Source organism: Pongo pygmaeus, chromosome 21, assembly GCF_028885625.2.
Source record: "Pongo pygmaeus isolate AG05252 chromosome 21, NHGRI_mPonPyg2-v2.0_pri, whole genome shotgun sequence".
Classification (NCBI taxonomy): domain Eukaryota; kingdom Metazoa; phylum Chordata; class Mammalia; order Primates; family Hominidae; genus Pongo; species Pongo pygmaeus.
The window spans coordinates 53,108,287-53,123,408 of NC_072394.2; the positions used below are offsets into that span (position 1 = coordinate 53,108,287).

At 42.6% G+C, this 15,122-nt stretch overlaps 1 protein-coding gene across 1 annotated transcript in view; it reads left to right on the forward strand.

Moving 5' to 3' along the window:
• Positions 1 to 1,247: 1,247 nt before the first annotated feature.
• PTPN1 (protein tyrosine phosphatase non-receptor type 1) overlaps positions 1,248 to 15,122 on the forward strand; it is a 75,931-nt gene continuing 62,056 nt past the window's right edge. The window contains exon 1 of the mRNA XM_054466685.2: positions 1,248 to 1,512. Within this exon, the coding sequence (XP_054322660.1) occupies positions 1,450 to 1,512 (63 nt within the window). The 5' untranslated portion in view covers positions 1,248 to 1,449. The remainder of the gene's footprint in view (positions 1,513 to 15,122) is intronic.

A 15,122-nucleotide genomic window follows, 5' to 3' on the forward strand; every position in this document is an offset into this window, starting at 1 on the left:
CTAGTCTGTTGAGACCCTAATGCCAGAACTTTTTTTGTTTGTTTGTTTCGCTCTTGTTGCCCAGGCTGGAGTGCAGTGGAGCTACCTCAGCTCACTGCAACCTCTGCCTCCAGGGTTCAAGCGATTCTCCTGCCTCAGCCTCCCAAGTAGCTGGGATTACAGGCATGCGCCACCACGCCCGGCTAATTTTTTTTTTTTTTTTTTTTTAGTAGAAACCGGGTTTCACCATGTTGGTCAGGCTGGTCTCGGACTCTTGACCTCAGGTGATCCACCTGCCTCGGCCTCCCAAAGTGCTGGGATTACAGGTGTGAGCCACCACACCCAGCCCTTTTTTTTTCTTTTTTTTTTCAAGACAGGGTCTCGCTCTGTCATCCAAGGTGGAGTGCAGTGGGGCCAAAACAGCTCACTGCAGCTTCCACCTCCTGGGCTCAGGTGATCTTCCTGCCTCAGCCTCCCCAGCAGCTGGGCCCCACCACACCGGCTGATTTTTTAACTTTTAGTAGTGACGAGGTCTGATTATGTTATCCAGGCTGGTCTGGAACTCCTGGTCTCAAGGCATCTGCCTGCCTCTGCCTCCCAAAGTGCTAGGATTACAGACATAAGCCACCGCGCCTGGGCTCCTATGATTTTTATTTAACATAATGCACCACGGAATTTGTGCTCTGCTTAGTTCAGTCTGAGCAGGAGTTCCTTGATACTCTGGGAAACACTGAAAATCATTCCATCCCCATCCATTCATTCCTGCAGCACCCAAGTGGAAATTCTGCGTTTCAGACAGGGACACTACCCTTAGAGAGTAGTGGGCTTCCCCGGCAGCGTAGTGAAACATGATACTCCTGAGTTTCATGAAAAAAGGGCAGACATCTGGCCAGAGCTGGGAGGCAAGAAATAGAGCACGGTGCCCTCCTCCCATACTCCAGCTTGGATTACTGAGGCCGGGGACCAGGCCCTGCAGGAAAGGAGGTGCATGACTACTTTAAGGCCACTCACTCTGTGACTCAACGGGCCGGGTGGCGGCTGGAACTCAAGGCTCTCCCGGGCCTGGAGAGCCCACGCGCCGTGGGCGGGGCTCCCGGGGTCGCCTAGGCAACGGGCGCGCGCCACGCCCGAGCCCACAGCCCCGGAGCGGAGGAGGGAACGCGCGCTATTAGATATCTCGCGGTGCTGGGGCTACTTCCCCTAGCACCGCCCCCGGCTCCTCCCCGCGGAAGTGCTTGTCGAAATTCTCGATCGCTGATTGGTCCTTCTGCTTCAGGGGCAGAGCCCCTGGCAGGCGCGGTGCGTAGTTCCGGCTGCCGGTTGACATGAAGAAGCAGCGGCGGCTAGGGCGGCGGTAGCTGCAGGGGTCGGGGCTTGCAGCGGGCCTTGGGGCTAAGAGCGTGACGCGGCCTAGAGCGGCAGACGGCGTAGTGGGCCGAGAAGGAGGCGCAGCAGCCGCCCTGGCCCGTCATGGAGATGGAAAAGGAGTTCGAGCAGATCGACAAGTCCGGGAGCTGGGCGGCCATTTACCAGGTGCGGGAGCGCCCCGGAGCGTGGCGGGCCCTTCGCTTAGGCCGCTTGAACATCCCCTCAGACCTCCAGGCTCCAGACTCCCTCTGGGTCTTGCCCTCTGCCTCGCTCCTACTGCTTGAGGATTCGATGGGACAGCGACGCACTGCGTTTCCCCCTCCCCTTTGTCCCCGGGGTGGGCCTGTTTCTCGCCGCAGCCTCGGAGCCCCCTTCGATCCCCCACCTCCCTTCTGTTCTCCAGCCCGGGTAATCTCTCAAGCCGGGAGACCGCCGGTCTGTGCTCTCAACGCGAATCCCTCGCACCCCGACCCCGCCCCCTGCCTGTGCACTCTTTGTCCCCTGGGGTGATTTAGCACCCCCACTATTTCCTTTTCTGGAGTGGACCACCTCAGACTCCTTCCTTTGTCTCCCTGGGGGAAAAGGTTACTCCCCCCGTCCCTCCTTCACATTTCCTTTCCCCTAGTCTCAGTGTGCGTCGAGTCCCAGGGATGACAGTCCCCTTCCCCCTTTCTGTTCATTCATTTATTGGATAGGAGTTGGCGAGCTTATTCTGTGCTAGGCACTGCTTAGGCATTGGAGGTGGTGTTTGCTAATCAGAACAGGCAAGATCCTAGCGTTAGTGGAGCCTAGAGTCGAATAGGGCAATCAAACACAAAAGCAAATAATTTCAGATAGTGACAGGTGCTGTGAAGAGAACGACTTCCTAACGGGGTACAGGGTGACTGCATAGAAGGCCGGCTGTTTTAGAGAAGGGGATCAGGGAAGGCCTGTCAAAGGAGGAGACATTTGCTTTGTGAGCTGAACCAAGAGGAGCAGAAAGCCGTGAGAATATGGGGCTAAAGAACCTTCTAGCCAGGAGGCCTGCGATACCCACTCCATGATATCCTTTCAGGCAGGGACTCAGGAAGGTTAACGTTTTAACCCTCTGTAAAATAGCATCTTTCCTCAATGAGCAGCTTAGTCTTTGGTCGTGGCAGAGATGACCTTGTCTTAGGAGTCATCTCCTTGTGTGTTAAAAAGTTAGGAAAGTAGGGTTTCTCATATATCTATAAAACAAATAGTTAAAAACACAAAGAGCTCTTCCTTTCACAAGCAGCTGAATAAAATAAATACTCCCAATTAAATGTCATTGCGGGGGTTGTTAAGATTAACTAAAACCACACTTGCACGGTATCTTAAATAAGTGATATACAGAATAGAGATATTTTGTTACTTGTGTAAAGGGAGACGGCAGGTGATTCTGTTTTCAGCTTATAGGCTCAAAAGGCAAATTGTGAGATCCATCAGCTGTAGTATTAAAATCTATTTTGAGCTCCGCTTAGAAAGGAAAAAAGGTTTAAGCAGTTCTTTGGTATGCTTGACTAACAAAAGCCTTTTTTTTGGCAGCCTTGATTTTCATGTGAATTTACATCAAGCTTATTTGACAGGATTCTTTTTATTTGAACTGTAGTGTGTAGTTTCTGCTAGACTAATATTTCTAACCACTGTATATACTAATAAGTATGATTGATCAGTATATAAAACTTGTATGCCATATCTGGTCTCTGAATTAGTTGAATGAATTCCACAAGGGACTTTGAGAATGTGTAGACAAATTTTCTGCATCAGTTTAATTCAGTAGAATCTAAAGTGGCTTTAAATGAAAATTGTTGGTCTGAAGTGTTGGAGTTGATTATGATACACCCCATCACAGTGGAAGCATTGTGGAGAAGTCTTTTCCACTGAAACTGACTGAGTTGACAACAAGAAATACTTATTGTAACTTAGTCCTTAGTTGAATTTTATTTCTTACAATTTTAAGCCAGAGTGGGCTGACCTGTCACCCAAGCATTGTTAAAATTGTATTCAGCATGCAACTAGCATGGAGTGTGTCAGTCTTCAATTCATTTCCTTCATTGTTCTTAAGTTTTTCTGCCACAATTAAACCCCACAAGTTAGTCAAGGTGTTGAGATTTTCCCTGCTTCTTAATGAATTGCCACATTCCCGGAGGTAGTTTCTTTCGGTCTTAGAGAATTGTCAGGGTCAGCTTTTCTCACCTCCACTGTATGGATATTTTTCTTTTCTAAAATCTTGAAATCAGAAGCTTTTCTCCTAAGTGTAAAAGTAGCTCTTTGTCATACAACTGTAGCGTTTTCTGAAAACAGAGTTCAGATGACCTTGAGTCTAAAGTGGCTAACTTTCTAAGGTGTGTATCGCTTTACCAAAACCATTATTTTTCAAGGATTCAAAGAAATATGTTTACAATTGATAGAAAATGGAAGTTTAAAAAAATTAATATTTTATAGCATGTCGAAATGAGGGCAGCCTTATACAAAGTCATACTTTGAGCTTGCCTAGCCTATTGTGATTAGAGAATAATGTAATTTTTGCTTACAACTTGGTAAGCAGGTCAGTTATTCTAACTTATTTTCTGATTAGAACAAAAAGATATAAAAACTTGAAAACTATTGGGAAAAGAACAAAGAGTGAAGAGGACTTTTGAGTGCTGAGGAATGTGGCAGCTTGGAAAACAAACTTTTTAGGCAGAGATTCTTTGCTAGGTCAGTTTGATAAAGTGAGCATAACCGTATTCTTAATCTTTAATGCTAATGAGTAGCATAGATGCTAATAAGCATCTAGGTCTATAAAAAGTCAGCTTTGATAGTGTATATAGATGGCTTTAAACATTGTTTTCTAGCATTTAAACACTTTCAAATCATCCGGTTGCTTGATTGGGCCTAGCTGTCTAAGAGGAGAGAAAGAGCCCAGAGGAGGAAAAGAGATTGGTTTTACTGAGCTAGAATGAGAGGAGAGAGGGTTGAGTGAATGACAAGAATAGTTCATGTGCTGCCCTCCATCTGTACTTTAAGAGGGGTTGGGTCCGGTGTTTTGCTTGTTTTCTCATCTGTAAATTCTTTGATTCTCTGACACCATTCACTATATTTCAGTGTGAATGATTTGATTGTTTCAGATAAAGGGGACTGCAATAGTAGCTTGTGACATGAAGGCAAGATTTATTCATGTTAGAGGCAGGCTTTGTAAAATGGGCCACTCTTCCAGTTGACATTTGTTTTTATATCTGTTTTCATTATGAAATGCAATCTAATGCCTGACTAGGTTAAAACCATGTTGTAACAATAGTTCACTAAAATTCCTTACGATATACAGCTTATGTTGTTATATTCCAAAAAGATGAATATTAAAATTTGCCAATAACATTTATTTAAATACCATTTTCTTCAGAGGAAAAAAAACTATTTTATGCAAAGGAGAAAGATCTATACACTATGACTCACTTCACTTAAAAAAAAAAAAAAAAAAAAGACTAACGGAAATGACATGGAGAGACTGGGAAGTTCTAGTCATCTTGAGTGACCCATTAGATCTAAATGTTCTTGTTTAGCCCTGGTTTGAGTGAACTAAATTTAGGTGTCTGATCAGTACTTTGGAAATGGTGTAAATGCCTTTGTAATTGTCTGGACTGATATTAGATTAACTGGGAGCACAAGTAGAAATAGTGAAGGGAAGAACTTTTTGCTATTGTTATTTGACATCACTGGCATATTTATAGGAATACTTCGGTGTTTTTGGAAGTAAGTAAACCATACCAGTGGTTCCAAAAAGTCAGCTGGGGGGTAATGGTAATGCCGCTTTTTCTTAGCTGCAAGTTATCTGCCGTTGCTCCTCCTCCATTTTGCATTTTATCCTGAATAGCTCCTCAAAACCTATTAAAATACCTGGTATTGAATAATGTAATTGAATGTGTACTGAATTTCACGGTGGAAATGAATAAGAAATTTCCTTTGGAGGTTTTTTGACTTAGCTACTGAAATAACGGCCTTTTATTTTGTGATTCTTTCCCTTTTCTCTTTGTTAAAGAAAACTGTCTTGTGATCTTGTAGATTACAGAATCCTTTTGGCAATTTTTGTTCCTAGCACTGCTTTTTCTTTCTTTCTTTCTTTTAAATAGAGATGGGGTTTTGCTGTGTTGCCCAGGTTGGTCTTGAACTCCTGGCTTCAAGCGATCCTCCCACCTTGGCCTCCTGAAGTTGGGATTGCAGGCGTGAGCAGGTACTTTTTCTGAGGCCTGCCTGAGCCTATATATATTTTGCACAATTTGGCATTCCTCTCTACAGTGTTTATGCTGATTTGTTTCTGGTAACAACTAATACTGGCAAATCGGCTGGGCATGTTCCTTTATGCTGTCCATATTCAGGAAAATTAGAATTCTAGCTGGGTCATTGTTCCCAGATGATGTAGTTTGGCACCAGCCATTCCATGTTCACATTTTGAGTATCCAGGAGGGCTGGGGACTTTGGAGTAGTTGGTGATTCCCTCTGTCACATTTCATTGGTTGGTCACTATGGCATCCTTTCCACCACACTAGTAGTCTAGGTTCTCAGATGTTGCTTATGAGCCTGCAATGGTTTCTAGTTTCACACTGCAGAAATGAGTGAAGCCGGTTACCCGTTAATATGGTCCCATCATCACTAGAGTAATTAATTGTTCTAAAACCAGATCTGAGTCTGTCACTCCTCTGTGTAACTACTTCTGATTCTTTCATAACACTTGTAAAGTCCAAACTCTTCTTTAGCATGGCAGCCAGCTTCCAGTCCTTCCCTCCTATGTAGCTTCCATTCTAGCCAGACAAGAAAGGGCAGCGTTCTCCAAACTCATCCTTGCCCTTCGTTCCTTTATACCATTGCTGAGCACTTTGTTGAGGATGCCTCTCCCGTTCAGTCTAGCTTGCATCTTCCAGCTCGAATGTGTGCTTCCTTGCACCAGAGTTTTGTTCCATCACCTGTGTGTTTTCATACAAGCTGGCACATATCTCTTCTAAAGCCCTGCTGTCATTGTAGCTGCGTCTTTACAAACTTTTTTTTTTAATTTTTATGAAGTCAAGGTCTCACTATATTGCCCAGGCTGGTCTCAAACTCCTGGGCTCAAGTGATCCTCCTGCCTTGGCCTCCCAAAGTGCTGGGATTATAGGTATGAGACACTGTGCCCGGCTATAGCTGCTACTTTATATCCCAGGTCTATCTCCAACGGAGCCCAAGCTTCCTGAGGCCACCTGTTGTATCTTTCTTATTCATCTTGAAGTCCTCTGCTCCTGGCACAGAGTAGGTACCTAACGAGAGTTGGGATTGAATTGATGGTCAGTACTTTGCTAGCCTGATGGTATAAAGATGTACAAAACATGGTTCCTGGCTCCCACTCTAGGGGGGCAATGATGGAAACGAATAGATTAGCCCACATTAGTACCAATAGCAGAGGTCACTCTGGGAGAAGGCCCCACCACATTTTGAGTCATGGCCTAATGAGGTAATTTAGTATTGCCTGCTGCAGTGGCTTTGGAAGAAAGGCTGGCATTCTTATCCAGTAGAAGCTGATACCACTGATTTGTTTCACAGAAGCTTTAAATATAACAATAAATTTGTGCTTGGCCTAGGGTGAACTTTACAGGCAACTTGGAGGTAATATGTTTGTCTCTCTAAGAATTGTTGAATTCCTCTGCCTTCATCCCTCCTGAGTGGTTCTCACAAGCCTTCTAGGGGGCCTTTGCGTGTGGTTGGTTCATAAAATACTTTTTGATTTGGGATCTAAAATATAGTTCTCCATAAAATAACGACCGTTACCAAGCCTTTGATTTTATTTTTTCAAACTATAAATGGTAATGACATTCTTTGGCCTTTGATCAGACCACCCTTAGGGGCAAGAGAGTAGTTTCATGTTTTGCCTTTTCTAGTGTCCCCTGTGTCTGGGTATAGTTGTAGTCTCAGCTGTGATACTAACAGAGCTGAGTGAGTCCCTTACTTTCTTTGGGTTTTGGTTTCTCCCTTGTAAAAATGATCCTGGACTAACTGATCATTAAGTTCAGGTCAAGTAATAAAAATCCTTAATGTACTCACAAATACAATTTAATGTTCCTGAATAATCCTTGTAAAAACTGCAGCGGTTACTCAGTTTTGTAAGATGTGGTTGGGTACGATTAGGCTCAAAAGTTTATAGGAGCTTTGTGAGTATAGTTAACAACTCAAAAGAATGGGGTGTTTTTTCCTGAGGGGCATGAAATGTTTTTGATAAATAGAGTTCATTTGACTTGGTAATGTGGAAAATGAGTAGCCCTGATACGTAGGCTATGCTTTTGCGTTTTTCTCTCAAGTAGCAATTGGGTGGCTTTTCCTGTAAAAGATAGAGGAACTGATTCTTGAGAATTTACGAAAGCTTCAACCCTAACTAGGTATGCAAAGAATAGCTGCCCTTTATGTTGTAATTTTAGGAAGAAACCTACATCTGGTCTAAGTTTCATTTGAATAATATGATAGTTTACACATCTGCCATATTTGAGAAGAAAGTACCTAAGTCTCCAGAATTTTAGAAATAATGCTTTACTTTGTGTAGAAATGGTCTTCAGAGTTTAATAGCTGCTGCCCTCTCCTTTTTCAAAGCAGCTTGACATAATCATGAGTATCTTGCTGACAGCTTGTAAATTTTGATTGTATGAAAACTGAAAATAAGACCATTTCACACGGAAGATTCCCTCCTGCCCTGAAACAGCCAAAGAAAACTGTAGCCATCAAATCTATTGATCTCTGGGCTTTGGTACAAGTCACACTACAAATAAAATAATACCAAGTACTTAATAAATGATTTTCAGTCCTTTTAAAGTTTATTTTTTTAATAATTTTTTTTTTGAGTTGGGGTCTTTCTGTGTTGTCCAGGCTGGAGTGCAGTGGCACAATCTTGGCTCACTGCAACCTCCACCTCCTGGGCTCAAGTGATCCTCCCACCTCAGGCTCCCAAGTAGCTGAGACTACAGGCGTGTGCCATCACACCCAGCTAACTTTTGTATTTTTTTGGAGTAGAGATGGGATTTTGCTGTGTTGCCCAGGCTGGTTTGAACTCCTGGGCTTAAGCCATCTGTCTGCCTCAGGCTCCCAAAGTGTTGGGATTACAGGCATGAGCCACTGTGCCCGGCCCAGTCTTTTTTTTTTTAAGAGAAAAACGTATGACATGGTTCGATTTACTGAGTGCTTATGGTTTTACCAAGGCAGTAAGGTTTTATGGATACCCTATGGTAATTAGATAGAATTAGTGCTCTGAAGTCAGCTCTGTAATAAGGACTCAGAGTAAACATGGCAAAGGGACACTTAAGGTCTGCATTTTCTCTGGGAAATAAACGTATTCTTTACTACTCTGAATCTAGTGCTGGGAAATTCTAAATCCTTCTTGAGGATTAACCACTTATTGAAGTAAAGTTTTGGGTCCCAGGTAGGCTTGTGTCCCTGTCTCCTTCTCTTTACTTTTCAGATGTTTCTTCCTAGAGACTGAGGTATGTTTTACTTCTACAGATGAAGAAGGAAGCCTAGGCTGTGTTTGTGGCTTTTGTGGGTGAGCAACATCACTTGCAAAGATAAGATGAGCATAGCAAAACTAGGTTTTCAAAATAATTTTAAAAAATTTCTTAGTGATTAGAAAAGGAAAACTCTTCCCTTATCTCTGTTAAGAAACGTTTTTCGACTTTTTTCCTTTCTTAATGGATCTTTTATTGGCACATCTCTCCCTTTTGCAGAATCTTACTTAAAAGTCACCACGTTAAATTACAGCAAACAGCTAATTTTTATCCAGATGGGCCCTGGTTACAGGATTGTACACTATTGCGAATTTCTTACAGGAAAGTGAACATCAAGTAATTATTCCAAATAGAGTTCTCTTAAGAACGTGGGTTACTTAAAAATGTCTAAGGATGAAGTCACTTCTGAATATAACTTCACTCAAGAGAACAAATAAGCAAACTGCATTTAGCATAACATGGTAAATTAGCTTTAACTCTCCTTGATGTTTGAACATTTGTCGCTGTTAACTACTGTTTCACTTTTCAAATAGTCAGGGCTTAGTTTGCTTCTGTAAGGATAAAGGGAAAATACGCCTTCACTGAGTCATAAATATTTTTGTGGCTAACTTTTGCACAGAGAAAAGAGGCCTCTAAGAAGGTACCCAGTGAATTTTTTTTTCGGGGGCAGGGAGAGAATATATCATTTTTTGGTTTGTTGTTGTTGTTGTTGTTGTCATTGTTTTGCTTTGTTGTTTTTACTCTGATCTGAACTGTATCTTGACAACACTTTTGAATTAAGAGCATTACTATTATTGTTCTCTACTACCTGGACGCCACCTCCCTGTTGCCAGAGTGTTAAGGATCATCCTCCGAGGTGGGGTGAGGCATAATGGGGCCAAGATCAGAAAGTTACATTAAGCTACATCAGGTTTATACAAGCACAAAACCAAATTTTTGGAGCAGTCCCCAGCATACAAGCTGGTTTAGCCACATCTAAAGGTTGCTCTTGAATATTCCTTGAGAATCCACATCCCTAGAATGCTGGGTTTCAATGGGCCCTTTATGTACCTATCATGGTGTCATTTCTGAGCATTTCTAAATATTCCTTCATGTCTTACAGTTTTTCTTGAATAAATCTTAGGAATATTAGTGCCATTATCAGTATTTTGTTTGGTCTGTTCATACCACAAATAACTACCCAGGTCTGCTACTTGCCCCTGTTTCTCTGCCTGCTAATGAAAATGCTTTTGAAAGTTTGAGTAACAATATTGGAGTGTGCACAGTGGTATTGGTATGTTCTGTACTCATCCTTAACCACTTGTTTTCATCCTTTGTGAGCTTGAAGTTTCTCCAAAAAATTTATCACAAAACTTACCAGATATAGTTAATACACTCAGAGAGAGAATCACTGAAAAAGTAGATGTAGTTTAACAAACCCAGTGCCTTTTTTTCCCCATGAATACATATTTGTCAACTAAGCCTCATTTTGCAACTTGTTCCACTACTCGAATGGTGACAAACTTTTGGTTTCCCAATAGACTTGGAAGATGTTGCTTTTGAAAGTAGGAAATAGATGGCTTTAGAAGATGGGAGAATATTTTGGTTTGAAGTGGGAGCGTGCTATGTCCTTAGCTGTCTGTGAAATGCAGCTGAAGATGGGTGTGGGCCTTCATCTGCATTTCCCATCTTCAGTTTGAGGAGGTAGTTACCCTTCTAACCACTTAAGAACTGCATGGTACATGCTGTTTTATTTACAGGGCAAAACTGTGCTCCCGTAGTTTCCCTGGTGCTTGCCTTCACGTTAATACAGTGTCATCGTTTGGCAGTGTTGATGTGCCAGGGTCCATGTTAGAAGGAGGAAAGGTATAGCGAAGTTAAAGGGTGCAGTTGGCCTCCCACCTTTAGTTTTGTAAGTGCCTTTAAAGTTTGATTTTTGTAGGTTGATCGTAAGGAAGTGATAAGTATGTTAGGTTATTTGTGGTTTGAGCTAATTTTAGTATCTTTTTACAGCTTGCTTTGTATCCTTTGCCATTAAAACATGCTTTCTAGAAAGACAACTTTTGAATGTAGGACACAGTCTATATTCTATACTTGGCTACATTTCAAAAAATATTTTCTCAGTACTTTGGAAGTTGGACAGTTGGAAGCATAGTGACAGTATTTAAAAATCTTTGATTCCGGCTGGGCACGGTGGCTCACGCCTGTAATCCCAGCACTTTGGGAGGCTGAGGTGGGTGGATCACTTGAGGTCTGGAGTTCAAGACCGGCCTGACCAACATGGTGAAACCCTGTCTCTACTAAAAATACAAAATTAGCTGAGCGTGGTGGTACATGCCTGTAATCCCAGCTACTCAGGAGGCTGAGGCAAGAGAATCGCTTGAACCTGGGAGGCGGAGGTTGCGGTGAGCCAAGATCATACTATTGCACTACAGCCTGGGCGACAAGAGTGAAACTCCATCTCAAAAAAAAAAAAAACATTCAGTGATTTCTTTGCTTTGTGACACTTCTACTTTTCCGGCAAGTAAATTACATTCTTTCATACAGGTATGAAATTCTTGTTCCAAGCTAGTGGTTAAAAAGGCACAGTTGATATTAGAGGATTTTTAAAAGATTATGGCCACGCCTGCAATGTGTTGAAGCAAGGCTTTGCTGGGCTGTGTATAGGAAACCTTCCCCAGCCTGTGCCCTTGGTTGATAGACCATTTTGCTCCTAAGGGTAGGTGCCTGTATCTGTCTCCAGTACTGGTTAGTTTCACACAGAACAGTTATGTTTCAGAGCTTTAGTCTCAAGCTGCCCTGCTCCCCTGAAGCAGCCACCCTGAACATGTGCACTCACAGGAGGGGACATGTGAGGTCATGGAAGGAGACGACTCAGGAAGAAGAAGACTCGGGTTTGGGTTCTGACTCTGCCTTTGACTGTTGTGGGATTTTGAGGAGTTACATACAGGATCTGTAAAATGTAGTCATTAGACTAGACTAGACAGCCATATAGCATTACCTAGATCTAACTTTCTATGAAGACATGGTCACAGGAGGAGACCAGAGGGTGGGGTGATCTTTCTGGAAAAGTTGAGGCTTCATACCCTACTCATGCTAGATTTGGTAGCATTATATGGCTGTTCCTGATCCCCCTAATCTAAAAGTGGGACAGAACTTTAAAATTTCATATTGACTCAAATTAAAACTTAAAAAAACCCATTATTTCCTTAAAAATAATAAAATGTCCTGTGGGGGCATAAGTCACATTATATTTTAAAATTCCTGAATGCCACATGGATGAATGTAGTTCCTTTTGAAATTCTTCTTTTGTGTAAAGAGGAATGTTGGATTTTGTAATAGGACTAAAAAGTCTTCCATTTGAGAGAGAAACACAGTCTGCTGCATGTTCTACCCTTGTTCAGGATAAAACCCACTAATAGCTAACATGTATTGAATTCTGTGTTGTGCCTCAGGCACTGTGCAAAGTCCTTTACATGCAGTGCTATTTATTATATACTGTCAATTGGTCTATAACAGCAGGAAATGTTTCAGGAGGACAATGAGGTCCCAGGCCCTCAGTCTTCTCCTGTGTCCTGGATTCAGCTTCACAATAGCACTATGGCAGTGTGGCCACTGCTTCAGCTTCCACATACATGTCTGTGAAGAGAGACAGGGGATTGTGCTAAGCCTCCCCAATTTATTAGGACATAGAAGGAGAGAGTTTGTAGTTTTTGACCTTTGCCTAGTTTTCTAACCTCTTTCCTAGATGTCACAAATTGGCCACCCACAGTCATATTTTGCTTGCTTCACACAAGGTTTTTTAAAAAAGAGAAGAGTTTAATTTGTGCCATTGTTTGTAAATGAATCAGGAGAAATGACATGCAACTCTGGATTCTGGCCTCTCTTGAAAAATCTGAAAATCACACCATCTGAGCTTACACTGGCAGTGGTCTGCTGGACTGAGGGACACAACTCCTTTTGGATGTACATGTGTGCGTTCCAGAGTTTACCACAGTCCCACAGTGGGTCACGCTGTCCTTGTCAGTGTACACTACCTAGCACTTGAGTTTGCAACCCCGACCCCAAGCTGAGTTTTCTCGTCAAGCTTGATGTTAATGTTATGTGATGCTTGGCCTTGTAGGTATTTGGTATATTATCGTTAGATAAAATTGAAGCAAAGGGCTAAAGGGTTGGTAGCCTGAGGGGAGCGCCCTTGACAGTAAAGTCTAGGATAAAATCACTGGCCAGGTACTCCTTCCCTTCCTGCCCTTCCTCTTTTCTCTTTATCCTCAGCCCCCTTCTGCTATTTTGAGGAAGTTAGAAACCACCACCATTTTTTCCTACCTCAGGCAACTGAGTGTGGCTGTATTTCTATCTCATGTTCAGTTATTTCCAGGAACTATTTTTGATGTCCAACTTGAAGTTACAGTGGGTGGGCCTAATGGGAGCTGATAAAAGAATGAGTTCACCAAATATGCTTACACTGAGATGGCTACGAAGTAAGGTTTTTAATGACTTGCTTTGTGACTTGGTCAGGAGTGATACCATTTGTCATGTGTCCAATTTCATGACTAAATGGTTGCTCTACCTTATCCTTATAGCTATAATAAAAGAAAATAAATACACAGGTTGCAGGGAGGAATGTATCTTGTTAAAGGTCTCTCCCTTTTAGCAACAAAAGTACATATTATGTTGTAGAACATGCTTTTTCTTTGATCCTTCTTGAACACCTATTACTCTATAGAGGTATATTGTGTATGGCAAATTAGAACAAGCAGTAGATAAGGATGATTCTTTACCATTATAACCCAGTCAAAGTCTTTGTCCTAAGTTTTGTACCTTTCTCCAAAGGGAAAGGTATTTGTATGTATTTATTTATTTATTTTTGAGGCAGAGTTTTGCTCTTGTTGCCTAGGCTGGGGTGCAATGGCGTGATCTCGGCTCACTGTAACATCCGCCTCCCGAGTTCAAGTGATTCTCCTGCCTCAGCCTCCCGAGTAGCTGGGATTACAGGTGCCTGCCACCATGCCCGGCTAATTTTTTTTTTTTTTTTTTTTTTGGTATTTTTAGTAGAGATGGGGTTTCATCATGTTGGCCAGGCTGGTCTTGAACTCCTGACCTCAGGTGATCCACCCGCCTCAGCCTCCCAAAGTGTTGGGATTACAGGCATCAGCCACCGCCTCCAGCCAGGTATTTGTATTTTTAATCTCTATGCCTTACTGTCTCAAATCAGGAGGATTTGGTGATTTATTGAATGTGGGGGAAGGGGAAGAAGAGGAAATGGGAGGAATGTTCCAGATTAGGGAAATAGATAGCTAGATGGAAGATGCAGCCCCTCACCAAGGTGGGGACACAGGAAAAGGAACGTGTGCAAAGAAGATGGTGATCTGGTTATGAACATGTTGATAGAGGACATCCAGGGAAGCATCTGGTAGGTGGTGGGGTGTTTAAATATAGAACATTCGGAGAATGCTCCGAAGCTTCAGAGAACCCTTCCCAAAAGGACAAAACCAGCTCAGTGTTTTAGCACTCCGGGATCATATGGCATGACAGCATGGCTGCTTTATACTTTTTTGTGTGTGTGAAATTAAAATCAACCACTCAGGACCAATTTCTCTGAAGCTTTTTGTCCGTCTTTCATTTGCTTTTCTAGTCTAGATTGTAAGCTCCTTGCAGCCAGTATCCATTGATTCAGTCATTCAACAAATAATACATGAACATCTACTAGGTACCAGGCTCTGTGCTGGGCAGTCGGGATACGTGGTGAGGAAGACAAACTTGGTCCCTGCCCTTAGGAAGTTCAGTAGTCCAGCAGACAAAGTGGCTGAATAAAGATAATCTCAGTTCACAGTGATAAAAGCTCTTACAGGCCCTAGGCTCCAGGTGCTGTGGGGATGCTCAGGAAAAGGTATCTAATTGGGATTGGGAGCAGGCAAAACAAATAAAGGATAGTGTATAAAGGTAGTATCTAGTTGAAGTTCTGAAGGGCAAGGAGGAGTAAGCCTGTATGTTCTCTGAGACCCTCCCTAATCTGGGATTGACTTCTTGTCTGTCTCTGTTCATATTAAGTGTCACCTGGGCTTGAAAGGGTGAGATCATATTTCACTTCCTTCCTCTTTGGTCTTAACCTTTCTCCGCTACCCCCTCACACAATGCGTATGCATTATTCTCTTATTGTATATATTTTTCCTCTCTTCCTTTTTATGTTTCCTCTGCCATTACTTTTAACCTTGACTGCCATATGGCCTCTAAATGCATCCGGAAGGGTAGCCTAGTGGAGGTTATTCCATCATGGCCTTGAGCTCATGCGACCAGATA